The 15,003-nt window shown below is 52.7% G+C and overlaps 1 protein-coding gene across 3 annotated transcripts in view; it reads left to right on the top strand.

The window, feature by feature from the left end:
- LOC119111772 (adenosine kinase) overlaps positions 1-14,717 on the top strand; it is a 28,625-nt gene extending 13,908 nt beyond the window's left edge. For all 3 annotated transcript variants that reach the window (XM_037235593.1, XM_037235594.1, XM_037235595.1), the window contains 6 exons: positions 3-167; positions 8,773-8,941; positions 9,400-9,606; positions 10,536-10,687; positions 12,768-12,947; positions 14,056-14,717. In XM_037235593.1, coding sequence (XP_037091488.1) covers positions 3-167; positions 8,773-8,941; positions 9,400-9,606; positions 10,536-10,687; positions 12,768-12,947; positions 14,056-14,389 — 1,207 coding nt within the window. In that variant the 3' untranslated portion in view covers positions 14,390-14,717. The remainder of the gene's footprint in view (positions 1-2; positions 168-8,772; positions 8,942-9,399; positions 9,607-10,535; positions 10,688-12,767; positions 12,948-14,055) is intronic.
- Positions 14,718-15,003: the final 286 nt, after the last annotated feature.

Raw genomic sequence — 15,003 nt, 5'->3', positions numbered from 1 at the left:
AGTGAGTCGGTGACATTCTGTCCGGGCGGATCGGCCCAGAACACGGCGCGCATCTACCGCTGGGCGCTGGCCGAGCGGGGCCGGGTGGCGTTCGTCGGTGCCGTCGGAGGCGACAAGTTCGGCCGCCGGCTGACGCAGCTGGTCAGGGACGACGGCGTCGACATCAGGTCGGTGGTATGGCCGGGTCGGATCGGACAGAGCCCGACCGGAGCCTCGGCCGCCGCTCGCCGGCTCGGTCGGCCACCGCTTTGGGTGTGTTCCTGCTTGTGACGGACGTGCATATGTCCGCTTGAGTGATGCGTGCGATGGTGGTTGACTGTGCGTGTGTGTTTAGTTGCATGCCTTGCTTATGGTTGGTACATGTCTTTCAGCAGACCATGATAGCTCACTCCTGCTCTGTTTTTTTATGTCGGTTTACTCAGAACGCTGCACTGGAGAACCAGTGATGTTCATGCACACATAGGTGTGTTTGGCCTTCAGAATCATGGTCAGCATGGTGTCCCTGACGAACAATTTTTGAAAAAAACGTGTGCTCATGGCTAGTTTGGCTCTGCAGTTCAATATGAATTCAGCACCGCCATTTTTGTCAAAATTCATGTATATGTAGCGGTACGCAAGAAATTTGAAATTCGCTAGTTTTAATGCATTTTCGCTCACAACGGGCCAGCAAGGCCACTTACATTGTAATGAAGCATAGACGCTTCAAACAAAGTCTTTAGTACTCTCTCACCATGCTGATTCAACAGGTATTACCATGACATTGGACAGTCGTGACATTTGATAGAAGGGACATGTGATGAATGAATAGATGAAATAAATGATTGGCATAATGAATGACATGTGAAGTGGCTTGATGGTTCTTATATAAATACGATGTGGGCGCGTTTGACCTCTCTTAATCCCATTCTCACGTCATTTCTACCTTTCTGTCCTATGCTTAACCTCAGCCAAGAAATAGAAAAAAAATGGCAAGCCATGTGAGCTAAACTTTTATGCATCGAACAAGCTTTCGCGTTACATCGTTCCTCCATCAAATAGTTGTTATGAGCAGAGACCGTGCGATATTGCATATCCAAGTGTGTACGGTGAACGCTTATAAAAGTTGCGGATCTTTTACTGTTGGGCCTCCACCTCCTGTGGGAGGGATTGTAGTGGATCTCTGTGACCGTCTGCAGTGCCTGCGAAGATCTCAATCATTGACTCACACTTCACTGCAACATCATAAGAAACTTGTGTGTAGACCGCTCGAAATCACTGTAAAGCGGACAGCTGTCGTTGACCTGCGGATGATCGCCTGGATTGCTGGGCCATCGGCTAACATCGATCTGAAGCAGCTGCAATATCAGCCAACGAGATGCATCTACCATATATGTCAAGTATGTGTCCCAGTTGACGAACGGCGCAACATCCTCAAAATCACGTCATTCGCCACTGGTGAATGACAATACAGCGTTGGTGACTTCCATAGACAACAGCGTCGAAGCCATGACTATCTTCTGATTGTCGCTAACACCATTCGAAACCGACTTCAAGTGGCAACACATAATGGCCAATGCTGCTGCGTCCGCGGGCTCGTGCATCGTCTGGTAGTGTAGCGTTCCTGCGGGGTGAGCGCGCACTGATTTGTAGTTTTGGTGCGTTTTTGCAATACTTTCGAAAATTTATAGTTTGGGACTTTCGAGACTTGCGAAAAACGGAAGTGGTCCCTCCACTGTATGACGCTTAGTTCTGCCGTAAGTCACTCTTGCGACCTCCTGCAACTCTTTACAACCATTTGGAAAATTGGCCTTCAGGATCTTTAATGCCTAGCGAAAACAATTAAGGTGGTTTTAAAACGCCAACTTGATTCGTTAACCAGTTGACTGTTGTTGCAACATTCTGTAACCTTTGCAACACTTCCCAAAACTTATTGTAAGAGCTCCGTTGTCTTGAAGAACCACTGGAGATAATTTGAGGGCACTCCCTTTTCATTTGATGCCAGGAATGTCGTCATATGTTCAGGCAACCCGGCCGTCTTGCAAAGAAAACCGCACTCAGTGATGCGCGATACCTTGCGCACCTTCCAGACTATATGCAAGTGTGAGGCTGGCCAATTCCGTGTGAGACACATATGCACTTCACTGCTCGGGATGGAGAGTGAGGTTGAGCTAGGAACATGGTGATTACGAGAGGAGTCCGTGGAGTGGTTCTTCCCTTGCTGCACTCGTTTGACACGACTTGGGCCACGAGCGTCCTGTCGAGCATTTCGCCTACTCCCCCAGTCTGTTTTCGGTTTTAACATCAACTGACTTTAAATACAACTTTAATTCGTTCATCCTTACCCTGAGCTGCCGTTGCGTCCACTGGTCCTTATAATCTATCAACTTGCACGCAAGCTCATGCATTCGCCCCCCCCCCCTTCCTATCATCATACGCTGCATTCATTTTTCGTATCGCTAATCAACGTCGGCCACACAATTTTGCCCTATCATTTCCCTCTTGTGGCACGCAGGGTCGGGATGGAGTATTGTTGCCTAATATGCTGCCAGATTTTAGTGTTAGGGAACCTTGAACATACATCTGCAATGCTCATTCCTCCTCATTTCGGAACGTCAGGTTCTTTCACGCGAAGCGTTTGGGTTCATTCGGGTGAGGGGCAACAGCGTATAACCAAACGTCTTTTCCGCCAGTACAGGAGGCTCTCATCCTTAGCGTCGCCCACGTAGCGTCCTTGCCCTAAGGAGGGCCTGCCCTTCACATAGGTATTACCTGGCTGGGATCGTACGCTGTGAGAGCCACTCAGACTGTCTATGCCAGTGTCAGCTGGCGAAGAGTACAACAGCGTACAACTAGTACGTTGTTCTGTGACCTGGAGTGGCTCTTCATCCTTAGTATCGCCCAGGTGGCGTCCTGCCACTAAGGAGAGCCTGCGTTCCCCCAATGCCAACGACCCCTGGCCGAGTACGACATCTTTCGCAAACGTCTTTGCGAGAAACATGTGACGATTTTGAGTTTATGGGCACCGCCCCGAAGCTCAAAATGAGAGCTCTTCTGACTGGCGTCCCCCCTTTAAATGAGATCAGCCCTTCGGCAGAATCACTTTTGCTCTGACGGCCCAAAGTCCCGTCTCCTTTGTCAGCAACGTTACCAATGTCGGCAAACATGGGCATGTAGGCCCTACATACATAGTCGTCTTTGGCCTCACGCGCCCGCTAGGTTGTAACAAGTGTGTCCAGATTGAGTCTTTGGCTTATCCCCGGTGGCCGGACATCACTGAGAGGACGCCTATTTCCTTCGAAATTAACCCATTCAAAAGGCGGAACGGTCACTCCCCATTGACGTTAAAGTTCAATAATTTGTGACGTTTGATCAGCATGCTCCCCATTCAACCATGTCTTCGTAATTTCGTGATCGATGCATTGCGCTCGAATCCAAGTTATAACGTGGGTTCGCACCAGGATAATTGTGCCTAATTCTATAAAGCCCAAGTAATAATTTCAGTGCAATTGACATGACACACAGGTCAGTGGAGTGTGTGTCACACCATATAATGTCACCTCATGTCATGTTTAGAGGGTGTCAGGCCCGCAATCTCCATGCGAAACTGTCAAGGAATTTACTGCTGCATTTCACTGATAACGTGAGTAGGTCTTTAGCAATGAGTGCAAAATAGCCTATAGAGGCCAAACAAAACAGCTTGTGGTCCGGCCGGGTTTTGAACGCACGACCCTTAAATTTGAGATCGGGCGATGCGCCTTCCCCACAGAAACCGTAACGGGTGCTGATGCTGTGATTGTAGGCATGTTTATCTTGATTAGTCATTATTGTACAGTGATCATCGACAAGGTAACACGCCTGAAGATGGGTAGATCATCGACAAGGTAACACGCTTGCATATGTCTGGGCTAGTCTCCCATGGTGAAATACCCAGTCCTCCAAATTGTCCATAACCTACGCAGGTGCTTAACATGCTCTTATGCCCGGGCGGCCGGCTGGATACCCTTCGCTCGGGTGGGGGCCAGTTTGACCCCCCTGAGGTCTCAGGAACTAAGAAAGCTAGAAACACCAAATTCACAGGGTGTGTGGACCTGTACGTGGACTCACTTCGGTCAAAGTTTGAGGTTCCTGGGTCATTTAGGGTCAAATAAGGTCAAACAAGGTCAAATTCCAGTTTGGTCTCCAAAGGACCCCTAGGACCTAGATAACTGTTCCAAACAAAAGGCCACATGCGCATTAAGGTCAGTGATCTTGTTAAACCATTTGAAGGTCATGGTGACCAAAATCACACAAGATTACTCTCAGTTTTACATTTGGATAAGCGACAAAGATTACGCTAGGCAGTATGTTCCTAAACAAGTCTTGACCTGGGTCATTTCAGTCAGTGCCCTTTTCTTACCTTTAAGAAGTTCATGGAAAGTGTATAATGCAGTTCCTGGTATTAATAAATTTGAAATGAGCACCAGAAACTACCTCATACAGCAAACCATAAAGTGATCAAACCAGATTGGTTTTGACCGTGGTCTGACCTTCATACCTGACCTTTAGTCAATGTAATTTGCTCATTTAATTGTTGTGTCGCCTAACTAAGTATCTAAGATATGTATGTCTTTGTCTGAACACTCCGTTGTTGGATCAGATTGAACGATTCCAAAGATATTGTCTTCGCTGAAACCATCGCCTCTTTTTGACCTGCCATAGGTCAGCGACCCTACAAGATAATTCTAAATTTTTGATACCAAACGATCCGCTTTTCAATTGTCTGTAGCTATGCACAATTTGGCGCGGTTGCGCCACACCTTTCGGAAACCATTCCGGAAAACTCTTGGGGGGGGGGGGGCAATTTGACTCCCACACCCGAGCGTGTGTTAATGTCCAACCTTTTGAACTTAAGGGGCCTCATTTTAGTGGAGAATTTGTCTCTTCTCTGAATTAAAATGGAAACGGGGGGGGGGGAGAGGGGGCATACATGAAGGAATGTGGAAAATCATAATACCGTTCTCCATATGTGGAGCCACTCAAGGGAGCCAATGTGCTCCATGTGTCAGTCATTCTATATCTGTCATTTAGAGACAGCGTTTATTTCCGTTAGGAGTCTTTCACAAGACAATCATTCGTGTTAAATAATCTGCTAATTTTCCTTGAAGGTTGGTATATTCTACAATCATAGCAGCTGCAGGCAGAGGCTACATGCCATTGAGCCAACCTTGGGAGCTATTGTATACTTGGTCCCAGTCCACCCGACCTGGTCTTCAGCGGCTACTTTTGTCACGATCAACAGGCAAACATTTTGACATCTGATGAGATTGTTGCCTTGAACAAAGTAAAATTCAGTCCAAAGACTGGCTGCAAAATCAGCTGCCCTTCCTTATGAACTGGTTTGTAAGGACGTACGCCTACTCATTATGTCAGCTGCAGTGGACTCATTGCAGTTTGTGACTTATGACATTCTTCAGAGTCTAGCTCCACAGGATGACCTGGCTATGAACAAGTAAAGCTCAATTTTTCAGACAGTGTTAGGAGTTTGCTTTATCAAAGGTCGGGAGTTTAGTCATAGTTTTCATTCAGCAGTATAATGCATTTTACGCTTCGATAAGTCCGATTAGCATCTAGCAGAAGTGAGCTCGTAGTTGTAAGGCTGCAGAAAAAGTGGACTTTTTTGCCAGCGATGGATAATTCCTCACTGATATTTGGGCTCGATTTGACATTTTTCTAGATGCATTTTAACTACCTAACATTATTCCAAACGCATTTTCGCCATGAGTCGTCATTCTTTGCTTTGGAGAGTCGCCCACTGAGCGAGACGACAGAGAGTGGTAGATGCGCGATTAGGAGACAAAGTGCGAGAACGAGACATACCAGGATGTTGGAGGAAATATGGCCAGCGAACACGATGCACATCATCTGGAGCTTTCATTGGGAGCGCCGGAAACTGGGATGGACAAATCAGGGACCAGGAGACATGGCGATAGGGAGCGCAGGCGACTGAGATGGACATTTCAGGAACCAGGAGGCATGGCGTAGTCCGGGCCTCTGTCAGGGCCCATTATATCCAGTACATGCATTGGTACGATACATTACCAAACATCCAAGAGAGAGAGAGAGAGAGAGAGAGAGAGAGAGAGAGAGAGAGAGAGAGAGAGAGAGAGAGAGAGAGAGAGAGAGAGAGAGAGAGAGAGAGAGAGAGAGCGAGAGAGCGAGAGAGCGAGAGGAGATCATCCCAGGCACACGAAGTAACCGGTTTTATGCATGGTATGATTTACTGCGAATAAGGCCTGGTCCGCCACCGTGCTTTATAAGCGAAGAGATTGGGGGCAACTTTGTAGCTTCGTCCGGCCTTTATTTCTGTCTAGAAAATCCCATTTTAGTGAAAGTTCACCGATATTTTCCGATTTCACTGCGCCGTCTCCGCCGTCCTAGGCACTGAATCTTTAACGTTCGCTGAATATCACGTGTAATTTAGCCGTTATTTGGCGTCAAGAGCTGCGTGCACCGCATATAAAGTAGCATATTTTAACTAGCAAAGTCCATCTTCCATCCTGACATTGCGTAGGAGACTCGCGCAGGCTACGAATTTACCGATGTGTCCTATCTAGATCTAGAAACGCGACTTGATTACAGTTCGTTTACACCACGTCCATTCCTCGCTTGAGTTCCTCGCTTCCTCCCTTAAAATCACGCCTTGTTTATTAGCCTATGCATTCAAATCAAGTCCACATCCACACATCTAGGCACACGGTGTTCGTCTGCATACACGCAATACACCTCTCCGCCATAGTTCTGACATAATCTTGCATCTAATACGACCCGCCATCGGTTTCCTACCACTGCTCATTCCTAGTATGCCCACCCCATATCATTCCTCCATCATGCCCACCCCCGGCCCTCTGACGCGCGCCCATCCCGCCCCCGAAACGGTCCACTTATGGGTAGTTTACATAGCGCCACGCGCTGGGCTCACAATTCTACAGAATGCGCTACAGAAGAAGTGGTATAGGTCGGGTGCTTCATGTTTGGGGGTCTTGAGCCGGCTGTGGAGGGTCGGGGGCTGCCGGAAGCCAACAGGAGTACGCTGGTCGGAGGCACGTGTCGAGCTGGTCTCTGCGCCGAGGTGGTCCCCTCCGTCGAGCTGGTCTCTCCATCGAACTCCTCTGTGTCGAATCCTCTCTCGACACGCTACGGTCCCGTCATTTTTCGTCTCTAGCGACCGCCTTCTCGATTCCGCCGACGGCCGGTCGCCTTACCGCAGCCCCTCCCATTATTCTCCCATTGACTTCAAGGCGCTGAGTTCATCGCTGACGTTACTTTCGTCAGCCGTTGCATGTCGACGTTGTGCCGACAGCTGGCGCCCTTCTCTCCAGAGCATCGACCTCGTGGCCCTCACCCAAGTGTTAACCAGCAGTGGATACGCTAATGTTGCCCGGCCGTGTCGTGGTGCATGCTTTCCCATGGTTCGCGCCGGTAATCGCTCTGTTTTTCGTGTTATCCTCGAGCCGCGGCGTCCTGCCGAACCTTTGCAATCCCTGGCGTCTGGGCCTGATTTCTGGACGTCGCTTGGGCGCACAGTCATGTAAGCCAAAACATGTAAGTTCCACCTTACAGAATTGCAGCAGGGTCTGGTGCAGGCGCAGGTCTGTCTTAGATATGTCAGCGGAAGGGGCACCCGCGTGGCCGTCTGCGGCTGTATCCGCTGAGTACCCTAAGAATGGCCCGAAGCCGTACCACGACCTGCTGCACTGCCGCTCGGTTAACCTGCGGTCGGAGCAGCGTTGACGGTATTGCATCTTGGTTTGGGGCCCGAGACAGTAGCTCTGGCTGGTTTTGGGTGACATCAGCGATAATGAAAAAAGAGCGGCTTTGACGCTGTCGTCTTTGTCGGTGGCGAATGATTGTATAGATACTACATCTTTCGTCGACACGGGGCAAGACTTGTTGGATCTCCTAGGTGAGCTCTCTCGGCTTGTGTTCCAACTTATTCAGATCGATACTAGCCGGTAGCTCAGCAAGCCAACCACGGAATGGGAAGACAACAGCGGTATCCATTTTATCGTGCATGTTAGCTATGTGTAAACGTTACATATGATTTCCCGGGAAGAAATCCTGGCTGGCATTGGAGCCGGTGACAGCGGCCAGTTGCAGTGATTTTTGCAAGTGATGGAAGCACACTGATAAAAGATCAGCACACAGTTCGATTTACATTTTTTGATGGTATAACGACGTAATATGAAGATCTGCTTCGCATGCGTAATCTTATTTCACGTGGCCTGACATTTTATTTTTTCTTGGTCGAATTCGAACAGAGGACTGAATGATCAAAGTGATATGAGATGGTATTAAATAGGGATAGAATCAGCTCAGATCACATTTATATACACACCACCGATGATATGTTGTCGCGGGATTCGTTCGATGGCCATTTCGACACTGTTTATTAAATCTGACACGAAGTGTATATGCGCGGTTGCCAATGTCCTGCATGATATGCAGGAGCATGTCCTGCATGATATACTCTTACACGCTGCTGCATCCACCACCTTGCTGTTCTTTTGCAAAGTGACTAGACGACAAACGCTTATTATTAACGGGTTATTAATTTAATTCCTCCGGGCTAATCGGACTGCCCATTTCTTCGCACCACGTTACATTCAGGAATCACCTGCATAAGACTATGACTAAGACTGCTACCGGAGAACATATACCAACTGGTTAATGCTGTATACATTCGGCATGCACAGTGAATAAATACTTCCATGTGTGTGAATTTGAGGAGCTACACACGCCGCCACTGTATCTCAGGTACGTGGTGCACGAGGAGATGGCCACCGGCCGGTCAGTGAACCTGGTGCGGGGCACGGACCGCTCCCTGGTGGCCGACCTCGGTGCCGCCAACTTCTGCCGACCGGACCGGGTCTTCGTGCCGGACAACCTGGCGCTGCTCACCAGCGCCACCTATGTCTATGTCGAGGTAACCATTAATGTCGGACCGACCGCCTAGATGTGCCTGTGGGAACCGAGCGCACTGATACACATTGATGCCGGGCCGACCGCCTAGACGTGCCCGTCGGAACCAAGCGCGCCGATACACATTGATGCCGGACCGACCGCCTAGACGTGCCCATCGGAACCAAGCGCACCGATACACTTTTTACAAGGGCGGGAGAGGGAGAGATTGGTCAGATTTGGTTGAACGTTCAGTGAGTTTAAGAAGAAGCCGGTGTTCAGACTCAGAATAGGAAATTCACATGTTTCTTTTGCGCCCCAACAAGTCGTTTTTTCCCTCACATGTCTGCACTTAATACATGTCATGCTTCCGGCGACTACATGTAACATTTTAGTCGCCTGTCAATGCCCGATTCATGGAGACGTTACCAGGTGGGCCCAGCTCAAGCGTTTCAACTGACCGGTGTGTTTGGCCGGCGGCAGGGGTTCTTCGTGACGCACGACCCGGAGACGGCCATGCAGGTGGCCCGCTTCTGCTCGGACGCTGGCAAACAGCTGGTGTTCAGTCTATCGGGTACCTACGTCTGTCAGGAGCATACGGACGCCATCTGTCAGATGCTGCCGCACGTGACCTTCCTGTTCGGTCATGTGACCGAGTACGCTGCCCTGGCACGCGCTGTCGGTCGCAAGGTCAGAGGGCCGTTGGGTGGTAGCGAGGGGTGGGGCAGTGGGCATGCTTCCGGGGGACGGAGGGCTCGGAGCAGACTGAACTATGTGGCCAGTGGCTGCCGATGTCATATCACATATCACCTGTCACTTTCACGGTGGTGATCTGGGCTGGAGAATATGTTTGTTTCTCATTGCACGTTTCTTCTAGCACCCGTGCCTTGGGATTCCACTCCTGTATTTTCTTCCTTTCATGGTAATTAGCTTCGTTAAGTAGCTTTCCAGACGTCGCTTATGTACAGAATGTGTGTTGTTTTCCTGGAAATGATGTTGTTATGCAAAAATAAAGGTGTCCCGAACTGTACCGCTATGGTGAGGTATCACACGTCGTTACCAAGCGTCGCCATTACACCATAACAGGCGACATACCCAGTTGGTTAGACATGGTGACGCGCTGATCGCGCCGTCTGGGGGCGTGACGGTTCATTCAAGAGAGGAAGTTTGACGTGTCGTCTCTGAGGCACTGTTGTGTAGTCTGCCCCCGGCTGTGCCCGCAGGAGGGCGAGTTTGACGTGTCGCCTCTGAGGCACTGTTGTGTAGTCTGCCCCCGGCTGTGCCCGCAGGAGGGCGAGTTTGACGTGTCGCCTCTGAGGCACTGTTGTGTAGTCTGCCCCCGGCTGTGCCCGCAGGAGGGCGAGTTTGACGTGTCGCCTCTGAGGCACTGTTGTGTAGTCTGCCCCCGGCTGTGCCCGCAGGAGGGCGAGTTTGACGTGTCGCCTCTGAGGCACTGTTGTGTAGTCTGCCCCCGGCTGTGCCCGCAGGAGGGCGAGTTTGACGTGTCGTCTCTGAGGCACTGTTGTGTAGTCTGCCCCCGGCTGTGCCCGCAGGAGGGCGAGTTTGACGTGTCGCCTCTGAGGCACTGTTGTGTAGTCTGCCCCCGGCTGTGCCCGCAGGAGGGCGAGTTTGACGTGTCGCCGCTGGGCTACTGCCGGGTAGTGGAGGCGGCAGCCGGCCGGCGGCGCGCGCTGGAGGCCATGACCAGGACTAGCGGAGAGCCGGCGCCCTCGGCAGAGTCGCTGAGCAGCGGCGACCCGCCTGTGCTCAGGTAACTCACGCGGACCCCTCACATGGCGGCTGCGCAGTGACCGCTCAGCACGCGCACACACAAGCATCCGAGACGCACGTTCGCACGCGCGCTTCGTCTCAGATCAGCACCGCAGAAACCTCTGCTTTTGTGGTGCATCTCGGCTACTCCAGTAGACTAGAGCACCACAGTGTGCGTTACCGGCTGACCCAACAACCGATAATTGATCAGGTAGCCAACCTCAGTCGTTTTTGTGCCGCTCGTTGCCTTTGCCCTGGCGGATCCTCCGTCTGTCGTCATCCTGGACTATCCTAGTGGGCCAGGGCTTGTTGCCTTGAACAACGCGCCGTCACAATCTGTTCGACCCATTCGCTGCTATGGGGCGGGGCGGTAGAGACAGAGGGGGGGGGGGGGGAGCTGCCACTGCCATTGAAACGGCTCTGGCAACTGGTGGGTCGGGGCGGGGCTGGGCCGGGCCGGACCGGGCCAGACCGGGCCAGACCGGGCCAGACCGACACCAGCCTCGCAGTAACGGATGTCTGTTCCGACGAAGCACTGCTGCTCCCCTCTAATGGACCTTGTCATTTCCCCTTGATTCCGTTATATCGGCGCCTCGGCCACTGAGGCGTTCGCGAGCAGCGCTCATCAGACGGCAGAGCCGCCAATTCAGAGCCTGCCAGCCCGTTAGGCGGGGGCCTCACAAAGAGGCCCCGCAGAGACCTTTAGAAGCCTGCAGGTCTTTGTGGATTTTACTGACATGGCCAGACTTTTGCGATATTTTAAAGCTCAGGATTAGCTGAATACAAAAACATTGTGTTTTGTGGATCCTCTAAACATATCTATTTTTAAGTAACACTTTAGGATAGATGAAACCAGGAGCTTTAGAATCGTATCTCATAAGATTTCTCCTTTAATGGACAGCGTTTTCGCATAGCGCCAGTATATGGCGTTAATACCAACTGACGACAGTGGTGCACCCAAGGTCGGGTACGGAATGGCCTTTGTTCCTATGAGGCAGGTGCTTAGCCCCTTACACTTTTTTGTGAACGACGGCCCGCACTCGGCATTAAGTCGTTAACAGGCTGCCCTAACGCGAAGACGCTTTGCATTGCATAGTTAAGGATTATCTCTGGACTGATGTGTTTCAGTTAACTGTGAAGACCCCATCAATGTCCAAGCATGTCGATGTCGTTTTGACAAAGCTTTAGCTGATAAAGCGTGTGAATGCAGTTATGTTTTGCACATCAAATGACTGACTAAAAGTAGCCCGCGGTGCGCTCCGACCCTGGAGTTGTTCAAAGGGTGGGTGGCAATGGTAAACCATGAACGATCCTCATTTAATAAAAGGATCAAAATATGCTTCGATAGGATGTATTTCTGGGCGGGCCATTTCACATGCATGCGTCAATAGGCATAGCATGTTAATTGCAAAAAGTAAGAGAGTAATTTGTAGCACCACTGACTCATGCAGCACGTAGTGAGCTCTCTTTAGACTTCAGGAGCCGTTGATACCTGCCAAGATTAGAAACAGCTGACAGGGCTCTTGTACCATATTGTGAACTCAGGTGTTTGCTCTGGATCCATTAGTACATAACTTACTGAAATGGTAACGATGAAACAGATCAAGTTCAGGATTTCGATGCACCCGGCTTGTGAGCACCACTGACTCTAGCCCGCCCGGGCGCCAGGGAAGTGCATCAGGCCTTGTTTGGTGACTGGCTCGCCTTTGAACCCATCAGCTTGCGTGTGGCTCGTTTGGGACTGAACTCTGGCATGTTTGTAGACGAAATACTGACAATGTCGAGCCCAGTTTCGTGTCCGGAAGACATTACGGTAGACCCATGTCTGCTATCCGTCCGTCCAGCTGGTGATCCAGTGCTAACCTGATCTGACCCTTCTTTCGCGAATGCTGACCTACCTAAAATCCGCACAACGAATGCCACCCGCTGGCAGCCGCCCCGCGCCACGCCTGGGGATAGTTCCCTCGCCTGATGCTGCGCTGTCGCAAGGATAGTGGTGACCCAGAGCGCCGAGCCGGTGGTCTTGCTGGAAAGCGTGTGGGCCGTGATGGTGCCCTTGTGTGACGCTGCGCTGTCGCCAGGATGGTAGTGACCCAGAGTGCCAAGCCGGTGGTCCTGCTGGACAGCGTGCGGGCCGTCTCGGTGGCCGTGCCGCCCATCTCGAGTGCCCTCATCGCCGACACGACGGGCGCCGGCGACGCTGTGGTCGGCGGCTTTCTGGCCGGTCGCCTCCTGGACCGCCCGCTGGAAGAGTGTCTCAGGTGAGGACCGCAGGACCGGCCTCCTGGACCGTCCACTGGGCGAGTGTCTCAGGTGAGGACCGCAGGACCGGCCTCCTGGGCCGTCCACTGGGCGAGTGTCTCAGGTGAGGACCGCAGGACCGGCCTCCTGGACCGTCCACTGGGCGAGTGTCTCAGGTGAGGACCGCAGGACCGGCCTCCTGGGCCGTCCACTGGGCGAGTGTCTCAGGTGAGGACCGCAGGACCGGCCTCCTGGACCGTCCACTGGGCGAGTGTCTCAGGTGAGGACCGCAGGACCGGCCTCCTGGACCGTCCACTGGGCGAGTGTCTCAGGTGAGGACCGCAGGACCGGCCTCCTGGACCGCCACTGGGCGAGTGTCTCAGGTGAGGACCGCAGGACCGGCCTCCTGGACCGTCCACTGGGCGAGTGTCTCAGGTGAAGACCGCAGTACCGGCCTCCTGGACCGTCCACTGGGCGAGTGTCTCAGGTGAGGACCGCAGGACCAGCCTCCTGGACCGCCCACTGGGCGAGCGTCTCAGATGAGGACCACAGGACCGGCCTCCTGGACCGCCCACTGGGCGAGTGTCTCAGATGAGGACCACAGGACCGGCCTCCTGGACCGCCCACTGGGCGAGTGTCTCGGGTGAGGACCACAGGACCGGCCTCCTGGACCGCCCACTGGGCGAGTGTCTCAGGTGAGGACCGCAGGGCTGGCCACGATATCTGCAGGGTGTCTGGGGTTTCAACCGGGAACGGGGTGGGTCACGTGGTGAATGCCTCTGGGGAGAATGATGGGTGTTGGCCGCGCGAGGAGTGTCTAAGAAGAGAACCCTTGTGGCGAGTCGGACGGCGCGAAAGTGTCTCAGGTGAGAACCATGTGCTGGTTGGTTGGCATATGGAGTAGAGGCATGCGGGGCAGGTAAGGCCACTCGAGGTTTCGGCTAGGCGAAGACCACGGGACGGGTGAGACACAAGAGCAGTGTTTCAGACCAATCCGCGACAGGGGTAAGGCATGCGTTCTGGATGAATCATCGCTAGAGCCGTCGGTTCGGTCCCTTCCTCAATGTGGACCAGAGCGGGTGTGGGCCCGCCTGTGTGGCGTCCAGTGATTCAGGGCTGTGATGTCAGGTTCGGCGTGCTGGCGGCTCGGGAGGTGATCCAGCTGATGGGCTGCGCCGTGCCCGACCGGCCTCATCGCTGGTCGACACCGACCCCGGCACCACACCCAACTAGGCCTGGCCGGCGGCGCCCACCCGCACGCGAGGCAGCGTGGTCGCCACGTCGGCCGGCGGCATCGGTCGGTTGTAGCGGCCGGCTGTGGCGCCGAGCCGAGCCATCGGCAGCTAGTGTGAATATCAGGCAGATTCCACAGCGCGTTTGGAATGCGTGTAGCGCTCTGCTGTTGGTATTTTGCGTTGTGGTGTACAGAGTAGGTGACTGCTTCCAGCATAAGAACAAATGAACAATCTGTCGGCACGTAGTTTTGTTGTAGCGACGGCCTGTTGGCATTGCTGATAGAAGACTCTGCGTTAATGCAGCCAGTACGTTTGTCGGACGTGTTTGCGGGAGCCGTACACTGGCATACGAGCCGTTTCATTTCTGCCTGTGAATTCACTGAGCCCGTGGCTAGTTCGAGCGCTAGTTCGGCCCGGTCCGGCCGGGCTCGTGAACAGATGTGTGGCAACCACAGCCGTTGGCCCCGGCATCAGCTAGTCGCGTAGTAACCATGTGATGCTTCAGTCTTTGTTCCGATGCAATGGGTTGGGTGCAATACAGTGCGGTGCGCCGTTTCCTTCAGCTGTTGAGGGTCCCCGCGGCAAAGGCGGTCGCACCGCGCGGCGGGGTTGGTTAGTCCGATCAAACGCTGTGCAATAGCGTCTGAGGCGTCGTGCCATCCAGCAGCCTGGAGCCGCGTGGTCCCCGGAATTACGCACTACATTTTTGGTGAAAGCTCGAGAGAGAGAGAGAGAGAGAGAGAGAGAGAGAGAGAGAGAGAGAGAGAAGAGAGAGAGAGAGAAGAGATAGAGCAGAGCAGAGAGATGAAGAGATCGAGAGAGAGCGCGAGAGAGAGAGAGA

This window comes from Pollicipes pollicipes, unplaced genomic scaffold, assembly GCF_011947565.3.
Source record: "Pollicipes pollicipes isolate AB1234 unplaced genomic scaffold, Ppol_2.1 Scaffold_7261;HRSCAF=8764_pilon_pilon_pilon, whole genome shotgun sequence".
NCBI classification, from domain to species: domain Eukaryota; kingdom Metazoa; phylum Arthropoda; class Thecostraca; order Pollicipedomorpha; family Pollicipedidae; genus Pollicipes; species Pollicipes pollicipes.
This window is presented reverse-complemented; position numbering and strand designations above follow the sequence as displayed.